The following is a 26,314-nucleotide window of genomic DNA, read 5'->3' on the forward strand; positions in this document are numbered from 1 at the left end:
AGAATCTGCCTTTCCAATACCTCCTTGTTTTTGAGTTTGTCTCAAACCCTGTTGGTAGAGAAGCCAGTATCATTGGTTGTGAAACTCTTCAGTAAAATTGTAGTTTGTGATGAGCAAAGGCAAATCGGATAATTAACGTATCTAAGCATCTCTTGCTCAAATCAGAGTTTCACAGGGTTATACCTTCTACATCTGCAAATTTGAGTTAAGATTGCCCACGTTGCAATTGAAGATGTTCAGAGAACAGAAAACATGGGCCTACCCTAAAGTGTTGGGTCCTGCTGACATGGACTATGCCAACTGCTCAGTTCTCGGGGGAATAGCAAGCTGGATCGAGAGGTCCTCATACCTGGACATTTTGGGGGGGCATTGTGAACTCCCCGAAAATTGGCCTGGCACCATAGCCGTACTAGGTGACAAGGACGGACAGCCAAATCTGGATGCAGACGTGTCGGTGGCTTCTCAGAAGAGCGCTCCAGATTACAATACGACTATGATCATTGACACGGTGCCTACCTACTTAGGTATTCACGACACTTTAGTTGTCGCGGGGTACTTTTCGTATCATGGTCATTCTGGCGTCCCGCATTGCACCGTCGTAGTACAAGTAGCGCCGTGTAAGTGGTTGGGGTTGACAAGAGGCGCAACTGGGAAAAGCTGGTGGCTGTTTCACAGACGTCACTATGTTCCCAGATTTTAGCTATTCAAAATAATTAGACCATAGTCAGGCCGCTAAGAACGAAAAGAACCACGCAGATGCCGAAGGGACTGATATGGATCGTCTGCCAAAAAAATGGCTCTGGCGTGAAAGACTTGACAATCATCGTCAGGGTCGAGATCGAATTGACAGGACTAGACTGAACTGTTTAGGGCGTAACTAACTAGCGCTAGCGCTGAGGAACTGGCAGATCAATCCGAAGAATGTGACGCGGTTCCACGTGACCCCGCGTTGTCACCTTCCACGCCTCTTGGAGAGACAAGGATCATAGACAGGGATATCAAATCGATAACTTAACTCAGACGACACCCAAAACATTAAACCATAACTCCAGATTTTAAAAATCAACTTCAAACCGTCGCCCGAAACTCAGTCGATCTGGCCAAACTCTTGTCCTCGAAACCGCTGGAGTCAAAAGGCAAAGATGGCTGGGTCCCGAGAGGATCCCGTCGAATTGGGGAGCGACATGGACGAAGATGAAGCGCTACGCTATGCTATTGCCCTTTCACTCCAGGAACAGGAGGAACAGGGAGACCAGAGTTCGCAGATCCCGAGCGCCTCAACCTCGACATCCCACCGGAACGGGACTGGCTCGGGCGGGGCCTCCCTGGGTTTGCTCTCGCTTGATCGTAAGAAGATGGAAGAGGAAAGGTTGCAGAGGTTAGCCAAGCGGCGCCGCTCGCCGGAGGACGAAAGAAGTGTTGACGAGGTCCCGCCAGCAAAGAAGATGACACCATCCGAACCTTCCAGGCCTGTAACCGCAACAGCAACGGCACATGTGTTACCGAGCTTGGTTCCCTACCCCAAAGGTGCTATCAAAAGAACTTGGGCCAAAGGGTATCCGCGGACTTCCGATGATATCAAGATCGAAGAGGTGTTTCAGAAGGACAAGTTGGAGCTTGCTCTTCTAAGCTCGTATCAGTGGGATGATGAATGGCTCATGTCCAAAATCGATCCGAGAAAGACCAAGCTGTTGCTCCTGGCATTCGCCGATAGTGAAGCCCAGGTGTGTATCAATGACCAGTCCTGACTCGTTCGGGATATCCCTCGCTGGACCCCTCAAATGGACAAGACTAAGAGGCTGACGCCGAAACCTGCCGCAGAAATCAGAGATGCTATCAAATGCGCCACCGGGAATCAAGTTCGTCTTTCCGGCAATGAATGGGCCTGGGGCTATGCATTCCAAGCTCCAGTTGCTAAAGTACCCTGACTATCTTCGAGTTGTGGTCCCAACTGCCAATCTCGTCCCATATGATTGGGGGGAGACTGGCGTCATGGAGAACGTTTGTAGCTGAACCCAGGCGATTTTGATGCCATCCGTGACTGGATCGCTAATGATTTCTCCAGATGGTCTTCCTGATCGACCTCCCTCGTTTGGAGGACCCCGCGACCTATCGGCAAACCGCGTTCAGTACCGAGCTCGGCCGATTCTTGTCAGCAACTGGTGCTGGTGAGGGCATGGTCAGCAGCCTCGCTAACTACGACTTCTCACAAACAAAGCACCTTGGCTTTGTGTACACCATGTAAGCCTATCAAGACCTTGAAGATTGGATCATGCATGGTCTGATGATCATCATGCTTGACCCGCATGAACGATGCACTGATACTAGATTCTAGCCCTGGTGGACATCAAGGAGATTCCTCAAAGCGAATAGGTCAGTGCAAGTTTCGATGAATGTTGTGCAACAACGGCTCATGTCATATAGGATACAGTGGGCTGGGCACCACTGTGGCTGCTCTCGGGCTAGCCACTGACGAACCAATCGACGTGGATTTTGTCGTGGGTACCATTAAAGCCGCATACCAGTCTAAAGAGCATTGAATCTAACCACGGATGAGCCCTTACTCCAGTGCGCCTCTCTTGGATCGCTAAACTACGACTTGGTTGGCGCAATCTACAATGCATGTCAAGGTGAGGAGACGCCGATACCGTGTACCCCTCTCCTCTGTTTACCACACACATAACATTCAACTGTAATGGATGTGGACTGACGAGTGGTGAACTGCAGGAGATGATGGCATGGCCGAATACAAGTCGAGAATAGGCCGAACGGGCGCAGCATCCAAAAGTAAGACGTCAAACCCGTGGCAGAAGAAGCTAAAGGACCGTTTCCGAATATATTTTCCGACGGATGACACAGTTGGTAGAAGTCGTGGTGGGCGTAACGTAAGTTTACCTGGAGCATGGCACTGCATGGATGGATGATCTTGGTTGCGCTGGAGAATCCTCACATGCGACAAGAAAGACGCAATAAAAAGCCAACGCTAACTTGTGAGCGCGCTGATGCAGGCTGCGGGCACCATCTGTATCCAGCCCAAATGGTGGCGCTCGCCAACCTTCCCCACTGAGCTGGTGCGGGACTGTGTTAACACCAGAGATGGGCTCCTGATGCACAGCAAGATGATCATGGTATCACAGACGCAAGCGGGAAGTCAATTGCAAACGCGTCCGCAAACGCGACCGGAGCCGCGACACCACAATTCAAGGCCGGCTGCCGCGGAGCCGAAAACGGAAGAGATGTCTCTTGGCTGGGTCTACATTGGCAGCGCAAATCTGTCAGAAAGCGCGTGGTAAGTGAGACCCTGACCCTGCCCCCAATCGAACCCCCTCTTTTCTGTAAGACATGGGGGAAACTTGAGACAACAAGGCAGCAAGCGAGCGAACATCAACGGCCAGTGCGATGGTGCCGTTGTTTAGATAGTGTAGCGCGCTACTAGCTGCCTCTTGAGGAGAATTTCAGCATGACTGGCACGAAACTGTGACGATTTCATGAATCTAACGCTGACGGTTGCGGCTACGTTGTGCCATACAGGGGCCGCATTGTCAAGGACCGAGCGACAGGACAGCCAAAGATGAGTTGTCGCAATTGGGAGAGCGGTGTTGTCGTGCGAATTAGCAACCCCAAAAACAGCAGCACCGTCTCCGCCAGCTTCAGCACCAGCGCCAGCGCCAGCGCTGGTGCCAGTTCCAGCACCAAGGTCAAGGCGGCAGAGGGCCAGGCACAGTCATCGGTGCGGGCGGGGAAGATATCGGCGGAGCCGGACAAGGGATGTGATACGAGCCAACACAATCATCACCACTACCAGATGCAGAAGCAGAATCGGAAACACAAGCAGGAGGAAGGGCTCACGGACACAGATGCACACGCAGATTCAGACATGATGAGCGGCGCTGTTTTCGAGGGCACAGTCCCAATACCAATGCGACGACCAGGTCGACGCTATCGTGAGGGTGAAGAGCCCTGGTTTTACAGTGTGCAGGGCTGATCGACCAGGGCGCGTTTGTTAGCCATTTTTGGAGCACTAAGCGATCAAAGATGAAGAAGAAGTGCAGAAGAAGCACTGAACAGGTCATAGAAGTCGAGGACGGCAGTTGTGAATAACCCTGTCATGTCAGTTTGATATTGCGGTATTCTAAGATGGATTGGATGGGCGTTGGCCTCTGCGCAGTACCGTATCAGCCGTATGTACATATCTGGCAATCTGCAGATGCTCACGTTTCGGATTCGGCATCGTTGATCAGTCGACGCAACGGTATTGCGATGCGGACATGTGAACAGGACAGGTTGATAGCAAGGTCGCGCTCGTTTACCGATGATAGTGATACCACCATATATCCCGTAAGGTGGTTAGTTTAGTTACTATAGAATGGCTCTAGGAATTAACGACCCAGGTGTTTGCCAGGTCCAGGAATATACATGGAGATGAGGAGACGTAATGAGTTGATTCTCTGATGAGTGTTAGTATCGTGGCGATGGGATGGGATGCGATTGGGATGCGACAGGGTACAGCCGATGCCAAGATGGGAGTTGGATCATTTCAAACGGAAGACGGAGGCTCGACGAGCATCAGTATCTCGAACTGGGGGTTTGGGGTTGGATTTACAAATCAAATCATGAAGCCCAGGACAAGGTATCTCGGTACTTGGCGGGCTGACAGTAAAACCCATGCGAATGGTCTCGAGCGATGACACACGATTACAGAAGCCAATTGGGGGATCCCACCCAATGGGAGGCTGAGTGCCGCCTCGTCAGTCGGCTCTCCCACCTGTGCGTGCGTTCTTTCCCAGTCCCTCCCCCCTCAAGACAAAACTTCACAAAAGCAGCAGAGAACAAAGGGCAAGGACAAGGGACAAGGGACAAGTGACCAGGTAGCCAGGGTGTGGCAGCCCAGAGGAGAAAGAGTGATGGGCAGAGTAGCCAATCACGGTAAGAGGCAGAGATGGCCTGCAGCACGGCAGGTGCGACAGCCAATCAAAAGCCCCCAAAAGGTACATGGGAAGAGGAACGGGTGGAGAGCACTTAGGGCGCCCCAGAGACCCATAAGACAGGCACCAAAGCCAATGCCGGAGGTCGCTGCATACCATGTCCATGGACTTGACCATGTTCGTTTTCATTTTCATCATTTTTCAGGTCCATGTCCATGCCTAAGACATGGGCTCCTGCTATTTTTTCTGTTCCTGTTTGCGGGAGTAAGGTAGCAGTGTCGGTCCGGGGAGCTGTTTGCGCGCGCGCGTTCCACAGTTATGGAATCAATTAATCAATCTGGGCAGCAGCGTCGCGTCGCAGATTCGACATGACACGGGAGGCGGTGTTTAGTCTAAATGCCGATAAGGCACAGCAGAGCATCAAACACGGGCACCCATGGCATGGCAGTTGAGGTAACATGATGTGAGATGACTTTCTTTACATGGAATACGCCATGATATCCATCCGCATCAGACTCCGTAACTCAATTGACGCGCGGCAGGATAAGGCACGTTGAGCTAAGGCAAGGCGAGCAAGACAAACCAGACCCGGGCAGACATCCAGACAGCTCGCCTAGGACTAGACGAGAAAGGCCAAAATACAGGGATCAGCCAGGCACACACCAACACCAAGCCCAAGCCAACCCAACACCAGCGAGATTTGCATATCCAACGGGCGAAGGAGAAAATCTGGAATCACTAACTAATCGCACTAACTAATCCTCTGCTACTTCGGCATCTTCCTGTGATTTCATTTTGATACAGACCTACCTACTCAAGATTGGAGCAAAGCCAAGAGAAATGGATAAATCGGAATTCCAAGCCAGGGGGCTCCTTGTTTTACACCCCCAACAATAGAAGAGCCGACTCAAGAGTGAGTGATACTGTCATGGACTGACTGCTCTGCTGTAGAGAGGAGCTCAGCCCAGAAGTGATGTGAGTGAGCTGTGGTGGTTGTTGGTTTATGGGGCTGTGGTGCTTTGGCCCTTCTCTCTTTCTCCAATGTGGATAACAGAAATCATCCAAAAAAGAAAGAAGAGGGGTTGATGAGTGTCAAAAACAGCACAGACGAAAAGTGATGATGAACATCCAATGACATGGCGGCTCAAACGAGTTCGCATATGATGGTGTAGAATGTCAATCCAAGATGACAACAAAGAATAGAATGGCATTGTTGGAGAGGGAGGATTTAATGATTCTGCAGCGACAAATCAGACACATCACATACATACCACACACATATCGAGATAGACGAAAATCATAACTGGAGGCATTGTGATGGAATATTCTCAAGAAAGAACGGCATAGTGCGTCACTGATGCATTAAGGAGGGTGAAGGGAGGAGTAGGAGGGGTGCAGGGGGTGAGGGATGTGTCCCCAGGCGTGTCTCTATGAAAGCTAGAACCACCATCAAAGCACTTCTCATGAGGAGAGGTACCGCCTTCAGGGACGAGGTGAGGTAGTTCCAGCTGGGATGGGACGGGGGGATGGGGATGTAAGTTTTCATTGCATTAAGCTTCCCGTCGATTTGGAGAAGGGCTGAACAGCTCTAGCTAGATCTGAATCTTAGAATTTAGATAGTGAAGAGCTTCTTTTGAATTGAAGGAAGCCTCTTGAGAGAATGATTCGCCCAAGCCCTGGCTCGAATAGAGATCGAATTCTTCTAGAGTGAGACACAGACATACAGACAGACCTGGACAGGAGGGAACCCCAAAGATGATGGCAGGTACCTAAGTGACCTCGACACAGCTCGTGGTCTCTCGGCCGCATACAAACAGCCCGCAACTGCCTCTGGAGTAGACCCGGACAGCCACCACCCACTTCAAGAGCAGGTGTGAGACACCACTACATGCACGTACCGATACGGTAGGTAGAGGTACTTCGGCACATGCTCCGACAGCGCAATCAAGGGGCTTTGCTGGGGTATCTGTTCAGTCAGCGGAAGTAACTGCCCAATGGTGGATTCAGGACGTTTCCAATGGGCCTTGACCCCTAGGTGAGTTAGTAAGTAAGGTACCTACCTCGTAGGCGGGCGGGCGGGTACGTACCTTTCTCATACCCTGCCGTGCATCTTTATGATCTTTTTGCTGCCCTACCGACTCATTACCACCTGTATGGACTGCCGTACATAGGTACTGACTGACACTGACCCGACCTATCCCCAGTATCCCTGGAGAAAGAGATGGCCGCGGGTACCGTAGGGAGGAGGTTAGGACTGGGTATCCGTACACCTTACCTGCTTGCAGTTCCATTTCCCTCCCTCTCCTTCCTAGGAGGTCCAAACGACATGGATGGCAATGGCAATGTGAGTGAATGACACGCGTGGATATGGAACGGCATCTAAGCTGAGGGAAAGGCCGGATACAGACACTACCCAGGATGTGGTTGACGCAGACGGGAGCCAGCCAACAACCTAGACTAAGTGCCAGGCAAGCCAGGCCCCAGATTCAAGCCCAGGGAATTACTAGGTACCTACCTGCTCTTTCCTAAATCCAAGCTTGAGTCCATCCATCTATGCCATGGAAGCGCAAGTGCAACTAGCCTTTAGCCTGCCCTGTAGTGTAGATTGCCTACTTGGGTAAGTGCATTGCATTGCATTCGACTACATTACATCCAAGCCATCCACTTACACCTCAACTTCACTTCACCACATTTCATCCACATTGCTTGCTCTCTTATTCTTTATAATTTTCTTCTTCGTTTTGCCGACCATCTATTGTTGACTTTGACGAACTGGCTTTCACAATCATTGCCACCTGGCGCCTAAACAGGATACAATTACGCCTCGAACCAATTACATCGTGCCCTCATTCTCTCAGATACTCTTCACCCAAAAGTTTATGGTGAAATAAAGAAACAGCTCACGCTCTCCAATACGCCCGCCCTTTCGCCACAACTGGAATACTTTCGTCTTTGCAAATAGCCTTTTGTTCAAGGCCCTCGTGATACCCATTTGCACGCACTGTTGAGTGCAATTATACATTGTCGACTTTGCTCCCCCCCCACTGTTCGGTGCGGCTTCTGTCACGATAAGAGAGAAGGACCTATCAGCTTCAGTGGCTGGATTCAAAGCTGGAATCAAGCTTTCAATTGCTTGCCACCTACAGCGACCTGGTATAAATTCGTCAGGAGGACTTCCGAGCCTGATCATAAAACCCAGGTCATCGTCCTCTTTGGACTCGGAACTTTCTTCTCCAAAGATTGACTTAAGGCCCACGAGTCAAGATCACTTACACTCATACTTACACTCACACTTACACTTGCACTCACACTCAAACCACCTTTCCACTATCTCTGCCCTCTCCATATACCTCTAGCCTTGAAGGGCATCTCTTCCACTATGGCTGGAACCATCCCACTTCGACCGACGTACCAAGGTTTCGTCCGGGATACCACTGATGCCCTGCTCATTTTTGAGGCATGTCTCTCTGGCACACTGCTTCATGTTCCTCGTCGACCACATGACCGTGAGCGTCAAGATCTCATCAAAAGCGGCAATATCTTCGTCTACGAAGAGCATGCTTCTGGAATCAAGCGCTGGACCGACAGCATCTCATGGAGCCCTAGCCGCATCCTGGGCAACTACCTCCTTTACCGCGAGCTTGAAAAGCCCTTCCCACCTGGAGAAAAGAAGCGTGCCAGAGGAAGGAACGGCAAGTCAACCACGCAATCTGGAGGCATCTCGAAAACACGACCACGGAACGCCGTTCCTTACCCACAAGGTCTGGAACATGGTAATGAGTACCCTTCTGTGCCCAGCGATGATGAGCGCCATCTGGTCGGTTCGCTCGTCGACTCGTACGACTTCAAGGAACAAGGACTGGTCAAGAAGACCATCAGCATCAGCTACCAAGGCGTACCTCACCACCTTGTTAGCTACTACAATGTGGAGGACGTCAAGGCAGGTCTTTTGTCTGGTCCTGCAGACGACCCCAGACTCCGCGGCGTTGTCCCTCGCAGCGAGCTCGTGAATGGCCAGAACTTCCGCGCCCCGATCGAGGAACAAATGGGCGGTGGTTACATCTCAAGCATGGTTGCTCCTATTGGGTACCCAACACTCCAACACCAGTCACAGATGCATCAACAACAGATGCACCAACAACAGATGCACCAACAACAGATTCACCATCAACAGATGCATCAGCAACAAGCACACCAGCCACAAGCACACCAACCACAAGCACACCAACCACAAGCACACCAGCCACAGATGCATACGCCACAGATGCACCAGCAACAAGTGCATCCGCAGCAAGTGCACCAGCAACAAGTGCAGTACTCACCACTGTCATACCAGTCACCGGCGTTGCACCCAGCACATGGTTACCAGCAGGGCTATCCTCAGAATGGGTGGTGGTCGGCCGCCTAGGGGAGAATAGAACACTCGGGACCTCGATCCTGAATGACAAAAAAGACCGAGGAGACTTAGGTAACTTAGAATAAGTTTAAAAATACCTCGACTGAGTTTATTTTGACACTCCATATCAATGCCGTGTCTCTAGATGTGAACTCTGCAATCCATTCATCCCGAGGCTCGTAACCCTAACAAATGAAACCCTGTATACCCAATAGCGCAGAATCGAATTAATTGTTGGGCAGCTCCATGGCAACTCGCTACCCGGAGTCTCATCCCTCTAGGCTGTCTGGCGCCACACACTCTTCATCATGTTGGTAGCGGGCCATGTAGCAATAGCTGCGACCATAAGCTCTGGCATCAGCCCTTCTTCAGTGCTCCAGTGAGCCGACAGAGGCATCCATGGAAGTGTACCAAGGACCTCAGCCTTCCAGTTATTCTTCCACTCCTCTTCATCGGCGACATCGTCGCTTGTCGCCCGGCGCGCACGTTCAACCAGTAAACGGACGAGCTCGAGGGCGACCCACGCGCACCATGAGCGAGCAGCCATGATACCTAGCTTGGCGCTCGTTTTTGGCGACAGGTTGGTAGCGCCCTTACAGGTCAACCAGCAAGCACCTTCGCCGACGTTGTAGACCAAGTTACAAATGATCTGTACAGTCATGAAAGCAGTGTTGACCCGGTTCGGGGCAGGCACCTTTGCGCCATTCGCGTCGAGTTTTTGACCACGTAGACGAAGGATCAGATCCTTAGCCTCGAGATATGTGCCGATTATACCCCACATACGGTTCATAGTGCGCCACTCACCCAACATGTTGGTGAAGCCCTGGATGTACTTGGACAGACTGAGGGCTAGAGTAGCAAGAGGCGGCGCAGTCGCGGTAGAGAGGACGACTGAGGTCGAGGGCGGAAGCTTGAAAGCCATCTCGACGACGTTGCGAGCGGAGTGACGAAGAGTAGTCCGACCCAGGATGTTGAGAATAGCACCGATCAAGCGAGCGGTATAAGTTGTGAAGAGGAGGACAGTATCTGTGCCTCGTCGCGTCTGAATGACGCGGTTGAGATGTTCGACGAAGTCATCTATGGCAGATGGCGACTGGAGGAGTCGCGCGAGAGGACTAGATTTTTGTGCGACATTTTTGTTTTTGTTGTTGATGTTGATGTTGGAGTTGGAGTTAGAGTTGGAGTTGAGGCTCTTTTCGATGGGCTCGGCCGGAGGTGCATCGGCGACGACGGGCTCCGCTGAGGGAATGACGATGGCCTCGGCGGGGGACTCAACTACAGCTGTTTCTGTTTCTGTCATGGCGGTGGGTGATTAGGGAGGGAGAAGCTCACGGTGAGCATCGAGAGGAGTAAAAGAGAATAGAATAAAAAAGTAACTAGTAGTTAAAAAATAACGGAAGACAAAAAACTTGGCAACTGGAGGTCAACGTATGAAGAACAAAGCATGCATGCATGGCCTTACCTAGGTTATTAGCGGTCTCAGGGACGACGTGGGGACATGAATTTTTATCAATCAGTACATCTCCCGTGTACCTTTATTCTCTAGGTATTTCGCTGTGTTGACCGAGGCCGCAGGTGAAAACTCCGTAATCCTGAAAGGACCCGTGCCTCGGTAGTGGAGTTGAGTGAATGTGATTCGTGCGTAGGCCCGAGATATTTTGCTCGGTACAAGGATGATGAAGCAAAGGGCAGAACTCAACGCTCGTTCGCTTACATACTGCTTATTTTGTGATAAACTTGGGCTGTTGTACCCGATGTTTTTTTTTTAAGTATATGTGTTAGAGTCTTGCCGATATCTTGCTATACTGTTGAGCCTTGGATGGTTACCAGCACGGCTCATCGATGAACCCCGGCGGAACCTCCCGGATATGTGGAATGTCCAGATTAGGCAATTTTCTCCTGAAGGTTACCTTTGTGACCAAAATGAGGCATTACGACATACTTCTTTGTTGAGAGTTATTCAACTGGAATAACATGGAACAACATAGACTAAAGTAATATTTGTCGGGTCTGTTTCCGAGTAAAACACAGGCAATGCAATCTTGAGAAAACGAGAGCTACGGGTCAGGAACCGAGCCAAACTAGGTACGGATAACACTGCGTGATTGCGTCAGACCGATAATAACTTACAATCATGGATGTTATATTCTCAGATCCCAAGACTTTTCATCCTGTAATAAGTTGATGACCTGGTCGCCCAAGGTAAACATACATAGGGACTTCATGTATTGATGACAATCGGCGGTCTACGAGTAACGTGACCTCGTGTCCAACCCGTGTGACAGAACATGGACATTCGCGTCCACTCTTTCTTCCTCCATCGCGTTGCTGCCTTGAGTTTACGAGAATCAAATGCTTCACTTTACCTGAACTCGGTATCGCTTCAGAGCCCACGTGGGCTTGAACTTTTCAGCTGAAGTCCTTATTCAGCCAAAGCTGAGCTGAACGAGGTTAGCGGACGCTGGTGCCTTATTGGCTTGGCAAGGGTCGATATTCTGCCTCTCTTTGACAACACATCTCAGTCTATATAAGGCCATGTTCAGATCTTTCACTCGGACTGTAACGACATCCATCGCCGCGCGCTTCACAAGAAGCAAAATGGCAACGCCTCACGAAATCAACCTTCCTGGCTTCGGCCTTCCTGTCAGCCACGTTGGTGCTGGTGCTCATTTCCCAGTTGTCCTTGGTACGGAAGAAAGAGAGGAAGAAGGAGACTGGAGAGCCACTACTTTGACAATCCGAGAAGTCTGTATGCTCAAAGTCATCGAGGACCTCACAAATAAGCCCGAGTGGTGGATCAAAGTCAATGATGATGAGATTGCTGCCAAGTGGAAGAAGGAGGCTATGGAGATGCCATGGGGAGAGTATCGGGTTTTCGGTGATTTCACTCAGGCCATGGCCGATGCTGTGAGTGACATCTCTCAGCCAACAACAAATGTCTCGCTAAACCAGGACAGTGTATCAAGGAATTGCGCAAAAAAGCAGATATCTATCAGAAGACCGGCCTCATTCCGGTCATGGATTACGCTTCTGCAGCTATCAAATCAGACAACTTGGTCCCTAAAGACCTCCGAGATGCTCTCATAGCTGCCGTTTACCCTTTGGAAAATGTCCCCGAAGGACACAAGGACTGGCATCCTGGCAGTGATGGCAAGGTACTTGACATCGTCCACCCTTCGCTGTGGCCACTTGTCTATGGGCGATCTCTCATCCTCCCCGATAAGCGCATTAATCTCGAAGAAGCGTTGTCGCATTGCGGGAAAGGCGTCGTTGTCCCTGTCCACAACAGTAGTGTCAGCAAGTGGCATCCTAGTGCCTTTTCTAAACGCTTCCAGTGGCTCCCTTGCGAAGTTGACCTGACTGGCGGGCATCCTCGCATCGACAGCTACATCAACAACGTGCACCCGGCCAAACATGCCGAGCTCTATCCTGTCATTGAGAAATTTATCGAGAAGTCGCTTCCGGCTTGGGATATCATCTATCGATGGCATAACGACTTCGAAGTCCAACGTGTCTTCACGAACAATGTTCGACCAGATTGCAAAGTTCCCGAGATCTGCGGGGATGACTGGTGCTCAGCCCAAAATCGGCCACTGGATGACGATGAGGAGCCTCGTAGAGAAGAAGAAGACTATGAAGATGATTACGAGGAATCCGATCGCAACAAACGCGACGAGGAATGGTTCAGGGAGACACATGTTCCAGAACTTCCGGACCCTAAGACTGAACTGGAAGAGCTCGTCAAGATCAACCCTAGCGACGTAAAGACATCTGGTTTCTTTGGCAACGCTTCTCGTGTGCAGGTTATTGTTAAGCTTGCTAACATCCACCTCACCCCCGAGAAGCCAACCTACGATGGTGGCTCATGGCATATCGAAGGCCAATTGAATGAGCACATATGCGCGACCGCACTCTACTACTATGACTGCGACAACATCACCGATTCTCGCCTTGATTTCCGCACAGTTGCCAACAGAGAAGAACAAACTATGGAGTTGAGTTACGAGCAGGGCGATTTCGACAGCATCGAACGAGTTTTCGCGATTGATCCCGGTGCAGACGTAGTCCAGGACATCGGCAGCGTTCTCACACGCCAGGACAGAATGCTCTTCTTCCCCAACGTGTACCAGCATCACGTCAGCCCCTTTGAGCTGGTTGATAAGTCTCGCCCCGGCCACCGCAAGATTCTAGCTCTTTTCTTGGTCGACCCTGAGATTCCTATCATTTCAACTGCCAATGTTCCTCCCCAGCAGCGCGATTGGTGGGCGGAGGGGTTACTCCAGAATGATCGCTTCAATAACTTACCCCCTGAACTGACACGGATGGTGGTGGATAACTTGGACTTCCCTATTGATCTGGAGGATGCTAAGAAGATCCGAGGGGAACTCATGGCGGAAAGGACTGGTATGCAGGGTACTCTTAACACCAACCTCAAGAATCTTGAGTGGAATTTCTGCGAGCACTAAGCCGAGAGTCAGCTGTATGAACGGCCTGTTCTAGGGTTTATGTTATCATGGGCTTGTGATATTTTAGACAAAGTTGTGCACTTGATGAAACCTCAGCTTTCTAGCTTCTTTGAACGTGGAATATCCAATCTGTGTCTCCCTTGGTATTATAATATTTGTAGAGGGTAAGGAGCCATTGCCCTTGGCTAACTCCAAGAAGTGAGAACATGCTGAATTTTGGACTTGAGTCTCTGGCCAGGCCAAGAGTATGAAACACATCTCGCATAGCCGTGTGTCGAATGTTTTGACCACCAGTAATAGCCATGCTAAGAGGCGATGTAATAGTGTTGTCCAAGTGTCCTTTCCTTCAGGCGGAGTTGGCCTCGAGTCTATCTAAGCACAGTATATGTGAAAGCTATCTATGCAAGATATGATGGAGAAGACTACATTGATCAGTAGGTTATTATGGAAGATCAACCCTGATTCATTAGTGTGCTATACCACCAGTCATTCGCTCAGATATGTTCATAGGTCAGTGAGTGGTTTAAGTCAGCTGCCAAGCACCAAGCCGCGACTAGAATTGTTGGTGCCGATCTGTGTATGTTCCATGAGCTTATCTAATCCTAAATCATGTCTTTATTTTATTCTTGATTGAGGTTTACCAGTTGCAAATCGACCTCGAACCATGAGCAATCATTGTCAAGGCACATAAGGATAGCGTCAGTATAACCGTGGCTTTCTCCAGTGCATGGTTTCCAGAAGCAAATTGCTCAATGCAATACCTAACAGCGAACGAATACTCCTGATTCATTATTGTATTCCTTCCACGTCAGGGCCGTAAGAAATTAGACTGACGAGCGGATATGCCAAGCAGAAATCTACAAGGTTGATCCTCCACCTGCGCAGGATCAGACCAGAACCGGTAAGTTTGATGGTAGCTGACCCCTGAACGACACTGAAACAAGTCAGGCTTTTTACACGGAAAGCGGGAAAGTCACGATATGGTGTGAAGGATTTAATAGGTTCCTGTCTGGGTTTGAAGGATTAAACGAAGGTCTTGGCTGAATGGATCTGAGGTGGAAATCAGGGTTGAGCGTTGCATCGCTTTGTGTGTCAAGGCGCAGTTATACTTGTATATACATAAGATCTCCTGAATTTCTCTTGATGAGAGTTCTCTCGATTTTGGCTCTTTTGGCTCTGCTCTTTCTTTTTTAGTATGCTGCTGTTGGCATCATCCTAACACAGTTGTATATCCTCTCACAACCTACAATCGTTGCTCTTGAGATCGACAAAGGCTACCAGATATCCAGCCTTGGCTCGTCAGTTCAAATAATTCAACAACTTACTGCTTCGCAATATACAAACTCAGGATACTCTGTGCGGCATCATCATGGGCATCCTCGACGATCTTTTTCCCAGGCCTACGGCTCCTCCAGCTACGAGAACACTCAAACGACGAGCAGTAACTCGTAGTCAAACAACAACAGAAGAGATTACCATCACAATCGCCCCAGATAACACTTGCGGATACATCTCAGAACGACTTGGGGCCAGCAGAGCGTGTTCACTTAACGACTGGTGCTACTTCTTCCCACCCGTGCCAGCCCAATCATTCACAAACGGCGGTGTTTTATGCTGTGGAGAGACATCTTGTCAGTACCACGCTACATGCGTAAACTCGGAGGAGTACTTTGTGTCGAGTAAATGCGATGGTGGTTGCGAGGTTGACAACTACACTCTGAAATGGTAACTCACCCCCTTCTTATCATATATCATCGGACACAGGTACTCAAGAAGGCTATAGTACAGACTCAGCATCTCCTTACTGTAACACTGTATCATGGGAGGGAAGTACATTCGATTATTGGTGCAACGACCTCGACATCTCTACAGCACAAAGCGCCGCTCTTACCTACAAGGGCCAAACATCGCGAGAATTCGGCACCATCAATGAGCGAGACTATAGCTCTCTGCTGTCTCAAATGACCGAGGCACAAACTGAAGGAAGTGTCAATGCCGAAGCGACAGGAACAGCAACATCTCAATCTACTGCCACTGAGACAAACAGAGATAGTGGCAGCTCAGGAACAGCAGTAGGTGCAATTGCTGGAGGAACAGTGGGCGGTCTGGTAGCACTCGCTGTCGTCGGGGTGGGAGTGTTTTTATTCCTCCGTCGAAGGAAGAAGAGCAAAGCTTCAAATTCATCAAACTACCAACAAGCACCTGGAGGTGACAGACCGGGATGGAACCAGCAACAGCAACATGGCGGTTACTACTACGATCCAAATTCACCGTCCACGGGTTGTAATGGAAGCCCAAATAGTCATTATGGATATCAACAAGCTGGAGGCTATCCTGCTGAGCATCAAGAGCCTGCTATTCATGAAGCTGGTGGTGAGGCCGTAGGGAGCATCCCTCAAGAGCTTCCGGGTAGTGGACCTGGGGAAAAGAAGCCTGTAGAGCTTGCTTGAGCGTTGGAGAGGCTTGAGTTTTGTACCTAGCATATACTGAGACGATTCAGTCCCTATATCTTAATCTTCTTCATTATCTCGACGTCATGAAAATACGTTACAAACAGATCCACTATCAGGGCTGAGTGAAACCACAGCCTTGATACTGGTTGCGGAACAATAGGAAACAAGTAGAGACGATTATATCATAGATACTCCATAATACCTAATTAGTTTCATTTTCTTCTTCTTGTCATGAGAAGAGTGGATTTGACGTTGAACAATTATATATTTTTTGGTGATGTTGATTTAGATGCCCCATTTCTATGCCAACTACGTCATGGCCTGACCAAACTTTATTACTTGGGCGGTCGTTCACTCGCTAGTTAGCAGGCGACCTCATGCCTAAACCAAACCAAACCAAACCAAACCAAACCAACCATCTTCAAGCTTAACCCGACTCAATCAATTCATGCAAATACTATAACTCGCCTACATCAATCATTTTAGCGGACCCTGCTACATCGGACATCATATTCATATCGAATCAAATCATGTCCTCTAAATGGACCTTCAAGGCCCAGCCTGGCATCTTTGTTGAACTCGCTGACATTGCCCATCAATATCCTGGAGAAAAAGTCACGACGCAACCAAACCTGGGCCTCATCCCAGATCAGAAATATCCTTCTGATGACCCAGATACACCCGATCAGAGGGACTGGGCCCGTCTTGCGGCTTATGTGAGATGGCTCAACGAGAATAGCTCTGGCAATGTCTCATACAAAGTCTTGTATCTCACACGACATGGCCTTGGGGTACACAATAAGATGCACGCCCAAGTAGGCTCCGAAGCGTGGAATGTATGTTTTGTCCTCTGAGCCAATACCAATACTGCTCCATTTACTAACATGAGCAGACAAGAGTGTCATTCCAAAATGGGGACGGTAAAGAAACCTGGTTTGACGCCTTTCTCACCGAAGTCGGTGAAAAGCAAGCTCAAGATCTCTACTCCTTCTGGACCGATCTCATCAAAAAGCAAGGCGCACCACATCCCAAAATCTTCTACACAAGTCCTCTAGCGAGATGTCTTCAGACAACAGACATCGTCTTCTCACCACTCATGGCCTCACAATCACCGCCCCAACAACCCATCGTCAAAGAACTCCTCAGAGAGCGCATCACCCGCCACACCTGCGACTACAGGAGGGATCGCACATGGATAGCCGAAAACTATCCCAGCTACAAGATCGAAGATGGGTTCGAGGAGGAGGACCAGTTCACCAACAGAGTTGAGCCTGAGACTGATGAGGAGCATGTTGTGAGGAAACAGAGGGCTTTGGAGGATATCTTCAATGAGACTACGAAAGACGATGACTTTATATCGTTGACGGTCCATTCGTACGCGATTCGGGCGATTCAGGCCGCCGTGGGAAGTGGTGTTTGTAGGACACGTGAAGGGACAAGTATCGCGATACTTGTCAGGGGCGAGAAGGACGGAGATGCAGACGGTCCAGAGCTGGACATGAATAACTATGTGTCTGCAGATCCTGCGGGCGTGAGCTCGTTGAGAAGATTCTCTATGTAATGGACGTCAAGAACAGATGGATTAGGTACATGGAAACCGCTAGATCAAAGACATGATGTTACGACAATGAGCACTAGGTTAATGGTCAAGACGGGGGAGTTCTGCTCCAATATCCAGATGATCATTGGGAGGCCTTATTCATCGCTTTCAATGAACAGGGCTCTCGAACGAACGCCGACGGTCAGTCCATCGGTCCAAATCTCGGCAGCATAGTCGAATATTTCGAAGAAAACCCAATTATAGGAATACGTGATGACGAATATCCGTCCGTCTGTATCACCACCCTGCTCTATCCAGATTATAGGTGCAAGGCCTTTTATACCGACGGCAAAGCAGTGTGTTATCTTGCCATTTCCGACATAACAAAGCGAGAAGTAGTTGATCTTGCAGGGTGGGAAATATCCTCTAGCGAGTGGCCGGAAGTCCACACTATCGGGGGTGTACAGCTTTTGTCAAGTGGGGGCCGATGCAGCTTTGGACTTTCGCCGAGATGTTTTCCAGGCCGTTCGGACACTATATATCTGCGAAACCGAGAGAACGAGGTAGTTGACCTGGTGCACTATTACAGAAATTGGAAGCAACAGTCAGGAAAACTTTTTTACTTTGGGCGGAGTCGTGATTGGACTCCAGATAAGCGAGTTCAGGACGTAAAGAAAAGATGATAGATGCATGTCTTCATGAAAGAACTGCTCAGTTACCTCTGAGTTCTGGGAACCTGTAGCAACTTTGGCAATGCGGAATAGTTACTAATAAGCGAGTTTTCACAGTGGGGGGCGATAATATAATGTCAGTTGCTCCCGTGTCTGCTTGGAACAATGCCCTCAATCTTCCTACCAGCAAGTTTATGAGATCCTGAAGTCAAAAAATTAAAAATTAAAAGGGCCACGCGAATGGCAATAGCTGCTATGATGAAGTCCTGTCTCCCTTGCGCTGTCTCATGAACCCAAAACGCCCGTCTTCGACTCACTATTTATGCGTAACAACATATTATTGCCGAGTGGCCATTATTAGATAGAAGATATGCTGTCGTGCAACATTTACCACCACTTGAATGTGCTGGTCCATGTCTTCCAAGGACCGCGCCTGGAGGGAATCTTGTTCTCAGGGACAGAGATCTCGTAACCATCGTCGACATCCTTGGAGACACTCTTGGAGGTCCACGAGTTATCATCGGTCTGGAGCCACTTGTTGAATCGGCCCTTGTCCTTGTGGCGGTAGGACTCGACGGGTTGAGGGAGGACCTTTGTGCACTCGGTGAGGCTGTTGATATTGTTGACACCCAAGAGACTGAGACGGATATAGGCACGGGCATAATCCTGGGAAACCGTCAGTACATGTTTCACGATTAACTTTTTGAATTGGTACATACCACATTCCAGGCGGCTTGGCCAGTGCTGCCGCTGGCAAAGGCCTCGAAGGCAGGCTGGGTCAGAGGATGGTTGGCGAGGGCCACATCACTAGGGAACTTGTAGACTCGCTTGGGGGCGTTCTGATCAATGGTTTGCTGGTAGAAGAGAATATCCCAGACACCAGGGGTGCTGTCCTGGGGATCACCATCACGATCAATGTTGGTGTGATGCTGCTGAGAGGTTGTGTGTGCGCCGATGAGGGCAACAAGGTCGTCGGGGCCAATGGTCTTGTCCTTGAAGAGGTTGATCAGAGTAAGAGCATCGGATTTAACGTTAGGCAGAAGACCGCCGAGGTTGGCCTTGGTGCTATCCTTGCGTCCAACAAAAGAGCGGACACGGGGACCGAGAGGGCAGGTAACGGCAGCAATGTTGGAGCCCATTTGGATCAGATCAGCCATGGTGACCTGGGTGAAACCATATTGTGTGTGGTACTTGTCGTAGATGGTCTGGTAGTACTCGCCAATCTGCTGAAGACCCAAGTTCTCGCCACGGGTGAGCTCGTCGGACAGAATGATGGAGCCATCAGCACCGCCGCCTTGGGAGGCGGTCTTCAGAGACCAGGTGCCGGCATCGTGGAAGCCAATGCGAACAGCATATCGAGCCCATCGTGTGCAACGACCAGCCTCTCCCCTGAACTGGTCCTCGAGTTCGTTGGAGATGTACTGCCAGACACAGCAGGTATCACGCTTACAGCGTTGAGAGTTCATGGAAGGGCAGCCAAAGTAGCGCTCACGGCTGGTGGGGTTGCCATTGCCTTGAAGGATCTTCTTGATGTCACTGCCGACCGAAGTGAGTGACTTGTCGCTCAGGGTGGCAAGGTCGCCGATGAGGGAGTGGGCATCAAAGCTGTCTCCGGACCAGCCACTGCCACTGCTGCTGCCGCCGCCGCTACTACCTCCGTTGCTCTGGCCGGGCCATGAGCTAGAGCCCCCTCCATTTCCACTGCTCTGTCCAGGCCAGGAGCTTGAACCGCCACTGTTGGTCTGTCCAGGCCAAGAACTGGAACTACCTCCGTTGCCGTTGCTTTGGCCGGGCCACGAGCTTGAACCTCCGCTGTTGCCTTGTCCTGGCCACTTGTTTCCACCCCATCCACTGCCCCAGCTACGAGCAGCAATTCGTTCGATCTCCTTGATGGTCTCTCCCATGCCAGGGTGAGCAGCAGCCTCTGGGATAGGCGCAGCAGCCAGAGCAGCTGCAATGAGGACGGTAAACTTCATAGTTGCGATGAAAGATAGTTCGATGGTGGTGAGAAATATTAATGAGTGAATCAAGTTTGTATAAAAGAGTGAATAGTGCTTCTAGCGAGTGTATGAGAAGCAGATTAAGAACGAGTGTGCAATGAAAAGAATGACTGGAGAAAAGAACGTAGAGTGACTGTGGCTCACCTCTTACTGAAGTCAGTAGACAGGAGAGGAGCATCATGTATATATATACCAGAGGCCACTGCAGTCTCCATTGCCTCTATCAACTCGCTTTGACCAGACGCCGAGAACTCTCGGCACGATAATTCCAGGCCCCTGGTCTCCCCATAGTGCTTTCTTTCTAGCTCTATGACTATGAAGGGCTCGAATCAAGAAACAAAAACCAACAAAAGACGCTTAAATAAACCCTGCAGTTCATCAACGGGACGGCATGTGTCTAGAACTCCTCAATATGGGGTCCCCTGTAGATATGACCGTCAGTGCGTAGTAATTGCTCACACACCACTCGACGTTGTAATCTCTTCCCGTCGAGGAGCTGACCTGTTCCTTTTCTCTGCTTCTAATTAGAGAAAGGATCTTTACAGCTTCAGTAGTGTCGATGCCGCGGTCGTATGTGGATCCTCGTTTGCGTGGAGAGCGTTGAGGCGTTGACGCATGACGCCTCGTCCCATTAAACAACGGTCTAAAAGGTTTCACGTCGGCTGAACGACTTGGGTTTTTGCGAGACTATCGGAAACCGGATGGGCCAAATCTCTTGGTAGCGGACTTAGGACGGATGAGCCCGAGATTGTATGTCACCAAATGGGCTTGGTAGTATAATGCCACGCTCACCTGTCAGATGCAGAGAACGTTGGCCATTGTGACGAGAGCTTTACACCAAAGTTTCAACTTGTTGTTCTCTCACCGTTGAATCCAACGTTTGGCTCGTGGATGTAGGCATGATTCGTGGGTTGCAGTAGTTCCAGGGGTACATGCAGCTGCGTGTAAGATGATACGCCCGTGCGTATCCACATACATGTCGATCACCAACAAACAAACATGCTCTGCCTCCTTTTGGTGGTTACCCGAGCGAGCACAGCACAGCACAGCACAACCACAAGATCAGGCGGGAGAAGCTTCCAGCTGAGAATCACACTGTTCTCATTGGATATGCAAGGTTAACCGAGGCTAGGCAAAGGCAAGCGCCTCGCGCCAAGTCTCGAATTGCGGTGGATCGAAAAACATGATGGAAATTATCCTTGTTGGGGTGGATACGAACAAATCCGATGAAGCGGCGCGAGCGGGCGAGAATCTGCTTGGATCGAACGGTAGAGCTTCTCTATCTCTTGGCAGTTTCGAAATATTAAAGAGTCTTGATTGTTTGAAGGAATGGTTATGGAATATTGTTGAAAGTTGACTTGTTGAGGTAGATAGGAGACTGTCTTGAGATTGTTAGGTCAGCCATCATCACATGACTCAACAGACAGCACATGGCTTGTATCTTATTATGCTTAATTGACAAGACTATTTACTCTAGATATTAATCAATAGTAAGACAAAGGTTATTCTTAATCTAAACAATACCATAATTAAACAATTACGCTTCACAATTTTCGGGCTTCACTCACCACAACTGACGAGACACAGTAAAAAGGAGATGTCCAATCAAGATGCTGTGAAAAGTAATAGCAATTCGGAAATTTACCCCTGGCGCTAAAACGCAGTTGTGGCATCCAAACCAAACGAGCTCTTCCTTTGTTGGAATAGTTCATCCACCGTAGATAAACGGTGAGTTGAGCTGTGCCATGGCATGCAGAGCTGAAGAATTCAACCTTGCAGCGGAATCTGAAACAAATAGATCCATGTTACTTCTCCAGATGCAACTCTTGTACCAAACAGATCATATCTCACTTGCCTCGTTCGGACCTTTTGTCTAACACAAGTTGGTTAAATATAGATACTGTGTCTGATGCTGGATGGAGGTTATATCATCGCCAACGTTGCATGCGGCTGCAGATACTCAATACAAGGAGAATAAGGATGTACTACGTCAAAGGTTTGTTGCGACAACGCTTCACGTCCGCGCAACAGAGCCTATCTCCAATGCCAACCAGAGAACGCAAGGACATAATATTTATTTTAATACATTTTACACGCCAGCCTTGCTTAGAACAGTCTATCAGATGCTACGATTTGAAGCCTGGGCTGGCCTCGGGGGGCAAGAAAATAACGGATCTTGATATAGGGTATCAAAATAAACTCAGTCAAAGTTATCCCAAGCTTGGGCTATATTACCTAAGTCTTTTTTATTATTTAGGATCAAGGTCCTGAGTCTTCTTCCCTCCCCTAGGCTGGGAACTCGAGTGCGCATGTCAGACGTATGGCAGAGCGGGATTCCCTACCCTGTAGCCAGCAACTTTAGCAAGCCCCCGAGGGAACGGCCCTGAAGAGTTATCGACACCTATGTTTGGAAACGGTATTAGGAACGTCTATACAGTAGCCATCGGGCTTCTGTAAGCCAATCACTTCAACCCGACGCAAATATCGGGCAATCTTGGAATCACGTACGTTGGTCATAGCTGTTACGAGACAGCTTCCCGACATTATATCCACAAGAGTCCTGCAATTTAACGGATATCACAAATACTACGACTTCGCATATCAAAGGGCAATCGTTCAAAATCAAGACAAATAGCATTGTTGAGAACGTAGTCGAGCAGCTCGACCTACTCAGGATATACATTAAACGCCAATGATCCTGGACGCCTGCCATCCCTACCTAATCCAGTTTTCCAGCGCCCTCGACCCCCTTATGCACATCCCACATTATCCTAGGGCCAGCAAGTACTCACTTGGAAGGCCCTCACTCTGTAGGCGGGGAGCCTGTGTACGATATCCCGCTCAAGCTAGAAGAAATAGAAAAAAAAAGAGGAAGAAAGAATACAAAAAATCCTGGCGTCGGGCCCGGCGAGATGTAACTTACACAGTCAGGAGTGACTATTGAGAAAAGTGAAGATTGAAAAAAAAAAGGAAGAGCTCGTTGGCAAAAGATGTCCAAAGGAGGTGGAACTGTGACAAGACGCCTGTCTGGCGTTATCGTGGAGGCATTCAGTCGTGCATCAACGTTGCGACTAGACAGGCCGTGGCTCTGCGGCGTTCTGTTGTTCGCTTGCTCACTCAAGATCGTCGCGAGATGCCTGCATCATCATGAAAAAGCTTGCGTGAATCCATCATCGTTCAGAATGGCACGGTCGTTTGACATCATTCATGGGTAAACGTTGAGTGAAGGTAAATCAGGGAAGGGCTCAGTAGGCATCCTCGTCTGTCCATTCACTGCCTGAAATGATGCGGTTACCATCTTGGTCAATCATCACTGGCCCATTATATGAGGCGGTAGGAGGTATGCCGCGTATGCGCTTGGATTGACTGCTCGTGGGTCGACCTGGCTCAGGTGAGAACCGCTTATTGCGAGTCGCCCTTAACTTGGCGTAGTAGGCATCTGAAACGTCAAGCTCAGGTTCGCTGTTATCGTCGTATGTCTCCCAGTTTTCAGATCCAGAAATGTTGGTTGATGCCATTGAGTTGCCAGATATTTGCCTTGGCGGTGCCATCGGACGATAGCCTTGTGAGCGGATGGTGGAATATGGGTCATGGAAGCTCTCTTCGCTATAGTATTGAGAGTTGTTGCTTGGGTGACTGCTGAACTGGGAATTGTTGCTGGGATGGCTGCTATACTGAGAGTTGTTGGAGTTGGATCTCGCTGTTCTAGGGCGATCATCATACACGTCCTCAGGCTCAACATGGCGAACAATGCTGGAATTGAGGCCCATGGACTTATAGGGATTCACAGGAGCTTCAAGATCACCCCGAGCCATCAGGTCACGCATCTTGGGAGGAGGTGCCCGCATCAAAGGAGGACCGGGTCGGAAGGTATCGGCTCGCGACTCGGCACGAGGCCGTTCGGGAGAGTTGTTTCCGTGCTTCATGTTCGATAGCGGAACTCGAGCAGGAATTCGCGATGGACTCCTTGCAGGGCTTCCAGGTATACTAGAAATGGAACCCGTAGCTTGGTGTCCAGACCGCTTGGGAGGCATGCCAGCGGTTGGGGTTTTGGTCATGGATCGAGGGGGAGCAGACTTGGTGGCAGCTCGGTTTGGTACAGACTTGGGTGGTTTGATGGTCGAGGGAGGTGGACCAGCGGGTGTCTTAGAACGGGGCGGTAGTGCACCCTTCTTTGGCTCGTCAGAAGCCTCAATCTCGTCCAAATAACTCTCACCATACACGAGGAAAGGCCGCCCATATTCGTCTTCCCATTTGGAAAGTATCTTGCGTAGATCGGCAGTGATCTTAGGGAGTTCTTTGGCAATACGCTTTCGCATCTTTTCCTCGCGGAGTAGCTTGCCAGGATCTCGCTTCTCACCCTTCTGACCGCGTGCCATGAGTCGCGATGCGTCTTGACTGGAGGCAGCGAGATCATCACGCTCCTGGATCAAACTCTTGTGTCTATCGATGAGTGCCAATGTGGGCGCCCGCTGTTCCTTGAGAGCTTCGAGCCGGGCAATTTCACGCTCATGGGCTTCCAGAAGGGCGTCACTGTAGACGTCGGAAAAGGCAGGGGTGAACTCGAGCATCTCATCCTCGCAAAAGTACAACGCATCCCAGAGTTCTTGAAGCTTGATGCGGGAGTCTTCGACGAAAAGGTGGAGGTTTTGACGCTTGAGCTCGTTCAATCGTGCGAGCTCGTCCTCAAACTCATTGATCTGTCGCACACCGCAGCCGCGGTTCGCGTTAAGGAATGGCTTGGTCTCGCTCTCGTCAACACCAAGTTTGATCCATAGAGCCTCAACGGAAGACCTGAGCTCCTTGAGCTTCTTTTCGCGGTTCTTCTTCTCATCTGAGAGTCTGTCGCGCTTGGAGCGAAGTCGGTTGATGTCTTCCTCATGTAGACCAAGTTGCTCAGGAGCATCGCGATAGTACTTGACGATAGCGCCATCTTGTTGCGCTTGGGGAATGCCAAGCTCAGCCCATAGGCCAATGGTCTGGTCGGCAAGGGCTTGGACAGTAGCGATACGACGAGAATACTCCTCATAGACTCGCGTGAACTCATTGTCAAGCTTGTCAACGTAGGTGGAAGAAAGGTCAAAGTTGGGAGGGATGGACTGGTTAGGCCCTGTGGGCGGTAAGGGGATTTGGACGAATGTGGGCTCAAGGTGAGAGGAATATGATTCAAGGGCCACGACGAGTTCTAGGTGATGTTAGTGAGTGAAGGACAAAAGTTGTAGCTGCGAACGCACTCTTGACTTGCTCGAAGCGCTCCTTATGGAGGCGACTGATTTGTATATGCTTCTCCTTCAGCTGTTGGAGGCATTGTGTGAGAGGATATGTGATGGTCAAGTCGTCGTCGTCTTCGTAGTCGCGGCGACGTTTTGAATCGTCCAACGATGCCTCCATTTGGTGAATCATGGTGATGATCTTCTTTGCCTCGTCGACCATCTCCTTCTTTTCCGAATTGACTAGTCGCACTTGACTATTGAGTGCTTCGGACAATGCTGAGAACAACTGCTCAAGTTAGTGAGCTGCGATATGATTTGCCACCAAGGAAACATACCTCAGATTCCCGAGCTTCGCGCTCATGATCAGGGACACCGATCTCGTCGAAGAGACCGTGCAGCTGGGCAATGCTGTTATTAACCTGCTGCGCAAGGTAACTTGTGTCCACCATCTTGCTTGGTATCGCGACTTTCGCCGTTCAGGGGATAACGTGATCGGTAACGATGCTATATACAAGCAATGGGGTGAACAAAGGCGCTTGCGAATAAACGTATGTAGAATGTAATTAAGATGCGTGCAGCGTGAATCGTAGTCTCGGTTTTATTGGGTTGTGTCCAGTTGGTGTTTACTTTCTCTCACATGTGGTCATCGA

The 26,314-nt window shown here is 49.8% G+C and overlaps 8 protein-coding genes across 8 annotated transcripts; 5 read left to right on the forward strand and 3 right to left on the reverse strand.

Moving 5' to 3' along the window:
- Window positions 1–1,142: 1,142 nt before the first annotated feature.
- On the forward strand, window positions 1,143–3,985 carry FSUBG_209 (Tyrosyl-DNA phosphodiesterase 1; the record flags this gene model as incomplete). The annotated part of the gene is made up of 8 exons (XM_036679826.1): window positions 1,143–1,724; window positions 1,822–2,001; window positions 2,066–2,241; window positions 2,336–2,373; window positions 2,425–2,498; window positions 3,095–3,150; window positions 3,206–3,289; window positions 3,532–3,985. 8 exons carry the CDS (start codon window positions 1,143–1,145, stop codon window positions 3,983–3,985), a joined length of 1,644 nt encoding a protein of 547 aa, XP_036544347.1.
- A 4,319-nt stretch (window positions 3,986–8,304) lies between these two features.
- Window positions 8,305–9,333, forward strand: FSUBG_210 (Sge1; the record flags this gene model as incomplete). Its single annotated transcript, XM_036679838.1, has 1 exon — window positions 8,305–9,333. One exon carries the CDS (start codon window positions 8,305–8,307, stop codon window positions 9,331–9,333), a length of 1,029 nt encoding a protein of 342 aa, XP_036544348.1.
- A 265-nt stretch (window positions 9,334–9,598) lies between these two features.
- Window positions 9,599–10,621, reverse strand: FSUBG_211 (peroxin 11c; the record flags this gene model as incomplete). The annotated part of the gene is made up of 1 exon (XM_036679849.1): window positions 9,599–10,621. One exon carries the CDS (start codon window positions 10,619–10,621, stop codon window positions 9,599–9,601), a length of 1,023 nt encoding a protein of 340 aa, XP_036544349.1.
- A 1,298-nt stretch (window positions 10,622–11,919) lies between these two features.
- FSUBG_212 (uncharacterized protein) lies at window positions 11,920–13,787 on the forward strand (the record flags this gene model as incomplete). Its single annotated transcript, XM_036679860.1, has 2 exons — window positions 11,920–12,228; window positions 12,279–13,787. 2 exons carry the CDS (start codon window positions 11,920–11,922, stop codon window positions 13,785–13,787), a joined length of 1,818 nt encoding a protein of 605 aa, XP_036544350.1.
- A 1,369-nt stretch (window positions 13,788–15,156) lies between these two features.
- Window positions 15,157–16,237, forward strand: FSUBG_213 (duf1620 domain protein; the record flags this gene model as incomplete). The annotated part of the gene is made up of 2 exons (XM_036679871.1): window positions 15,157–15,512; window positions 15,571–16,237. The coding sequence occupies 2 exons, from the start codon at window positions 15,157–15,159 to the stop codon at window positions 16,235–16,237; spliced, it is 1,023 nt and encodes a 340-aa protein (XP_036544351.1).
- A 533-nt stretch (window positions 16,238–16,770) lies between these two features.
- FSUBG_214 (PMU1-high copy suppressor of ts tps2 mutant phenotype) lies at window positions 16,771–18,014 on the forward strand (the record flags this gene model as incomplete). The annotated part of the gene is made up of 4 exons (XM_036679882.1): window positions 16,771–17,076; window positions 17,133–17,614; window positions 17,761–17,826; window positions 17,879–18,014. The coding sequence occupies 4 exons, from the start codon at window positions 16,771–16,773 to the stop codon at window positions 18,012–18,014; spliced, it is 990 nt and encodes a 329-aa protein (XP_036544352.1).
- Window positions 18,015–18,838: 824 nt separating this feature from the next.
- FSUBG_215 (manganese peroxidase 2) lies at window positions 18,839–20,427 on the reverse strand (the record flags this gene model as incomplete). Its single annotated transcript, XM_036679893.1, has 2 exons — window positions 18,839–19,117; window positions 19,171–20,427. The coding sequence occupies 2 exons, from the start codon at window positions 20,425–20,427 to the stop codon at window positions 18,839–18,841; spliced, it is 1,536 nt and encodes a 511-aa protein (XP_036544353.1).
- Window positions 20,428–23,696: 3,269 nt separating this feature from the next.
- On the reverse strand, window positions 23,697–26,113 carry FSUBG_216 (microtubule associated (Ase1); the record flags this gene model as incomplete). The annotated part of the gene is made up of 3 exons (XM_036679904.1): window positions 23,697–25,636; window positions 25,686–25,950; window positions 26,000–26,113. 3 exons carry the CDS (start codon window positions 26,111–26,113, stop codon window positions 23,697–23,699), a joined length of 2,319 nt encoding a protein of 772 aa, XP_036544354.1.
- Window positions 26,114–26,314: the final 201 nt, after the last annotated feature.

The sequence above is a fragment of the Fusarium subglutinans genome (genome assembly GCF_013396075.1).
Source record: "Fusarium subglutinans strain NRRL 66333 chromosome Unknown NRRL66333_c0000001, whole genome shotgun sequence".
NCBI classification, from domain to species: domain Eukaryota; kingdom Fungi; phylum Ascomycota; class Sordariomycetes; order Hypocreales; family Nectriaceae; genus Fusarium; species Fusarium subglutinans.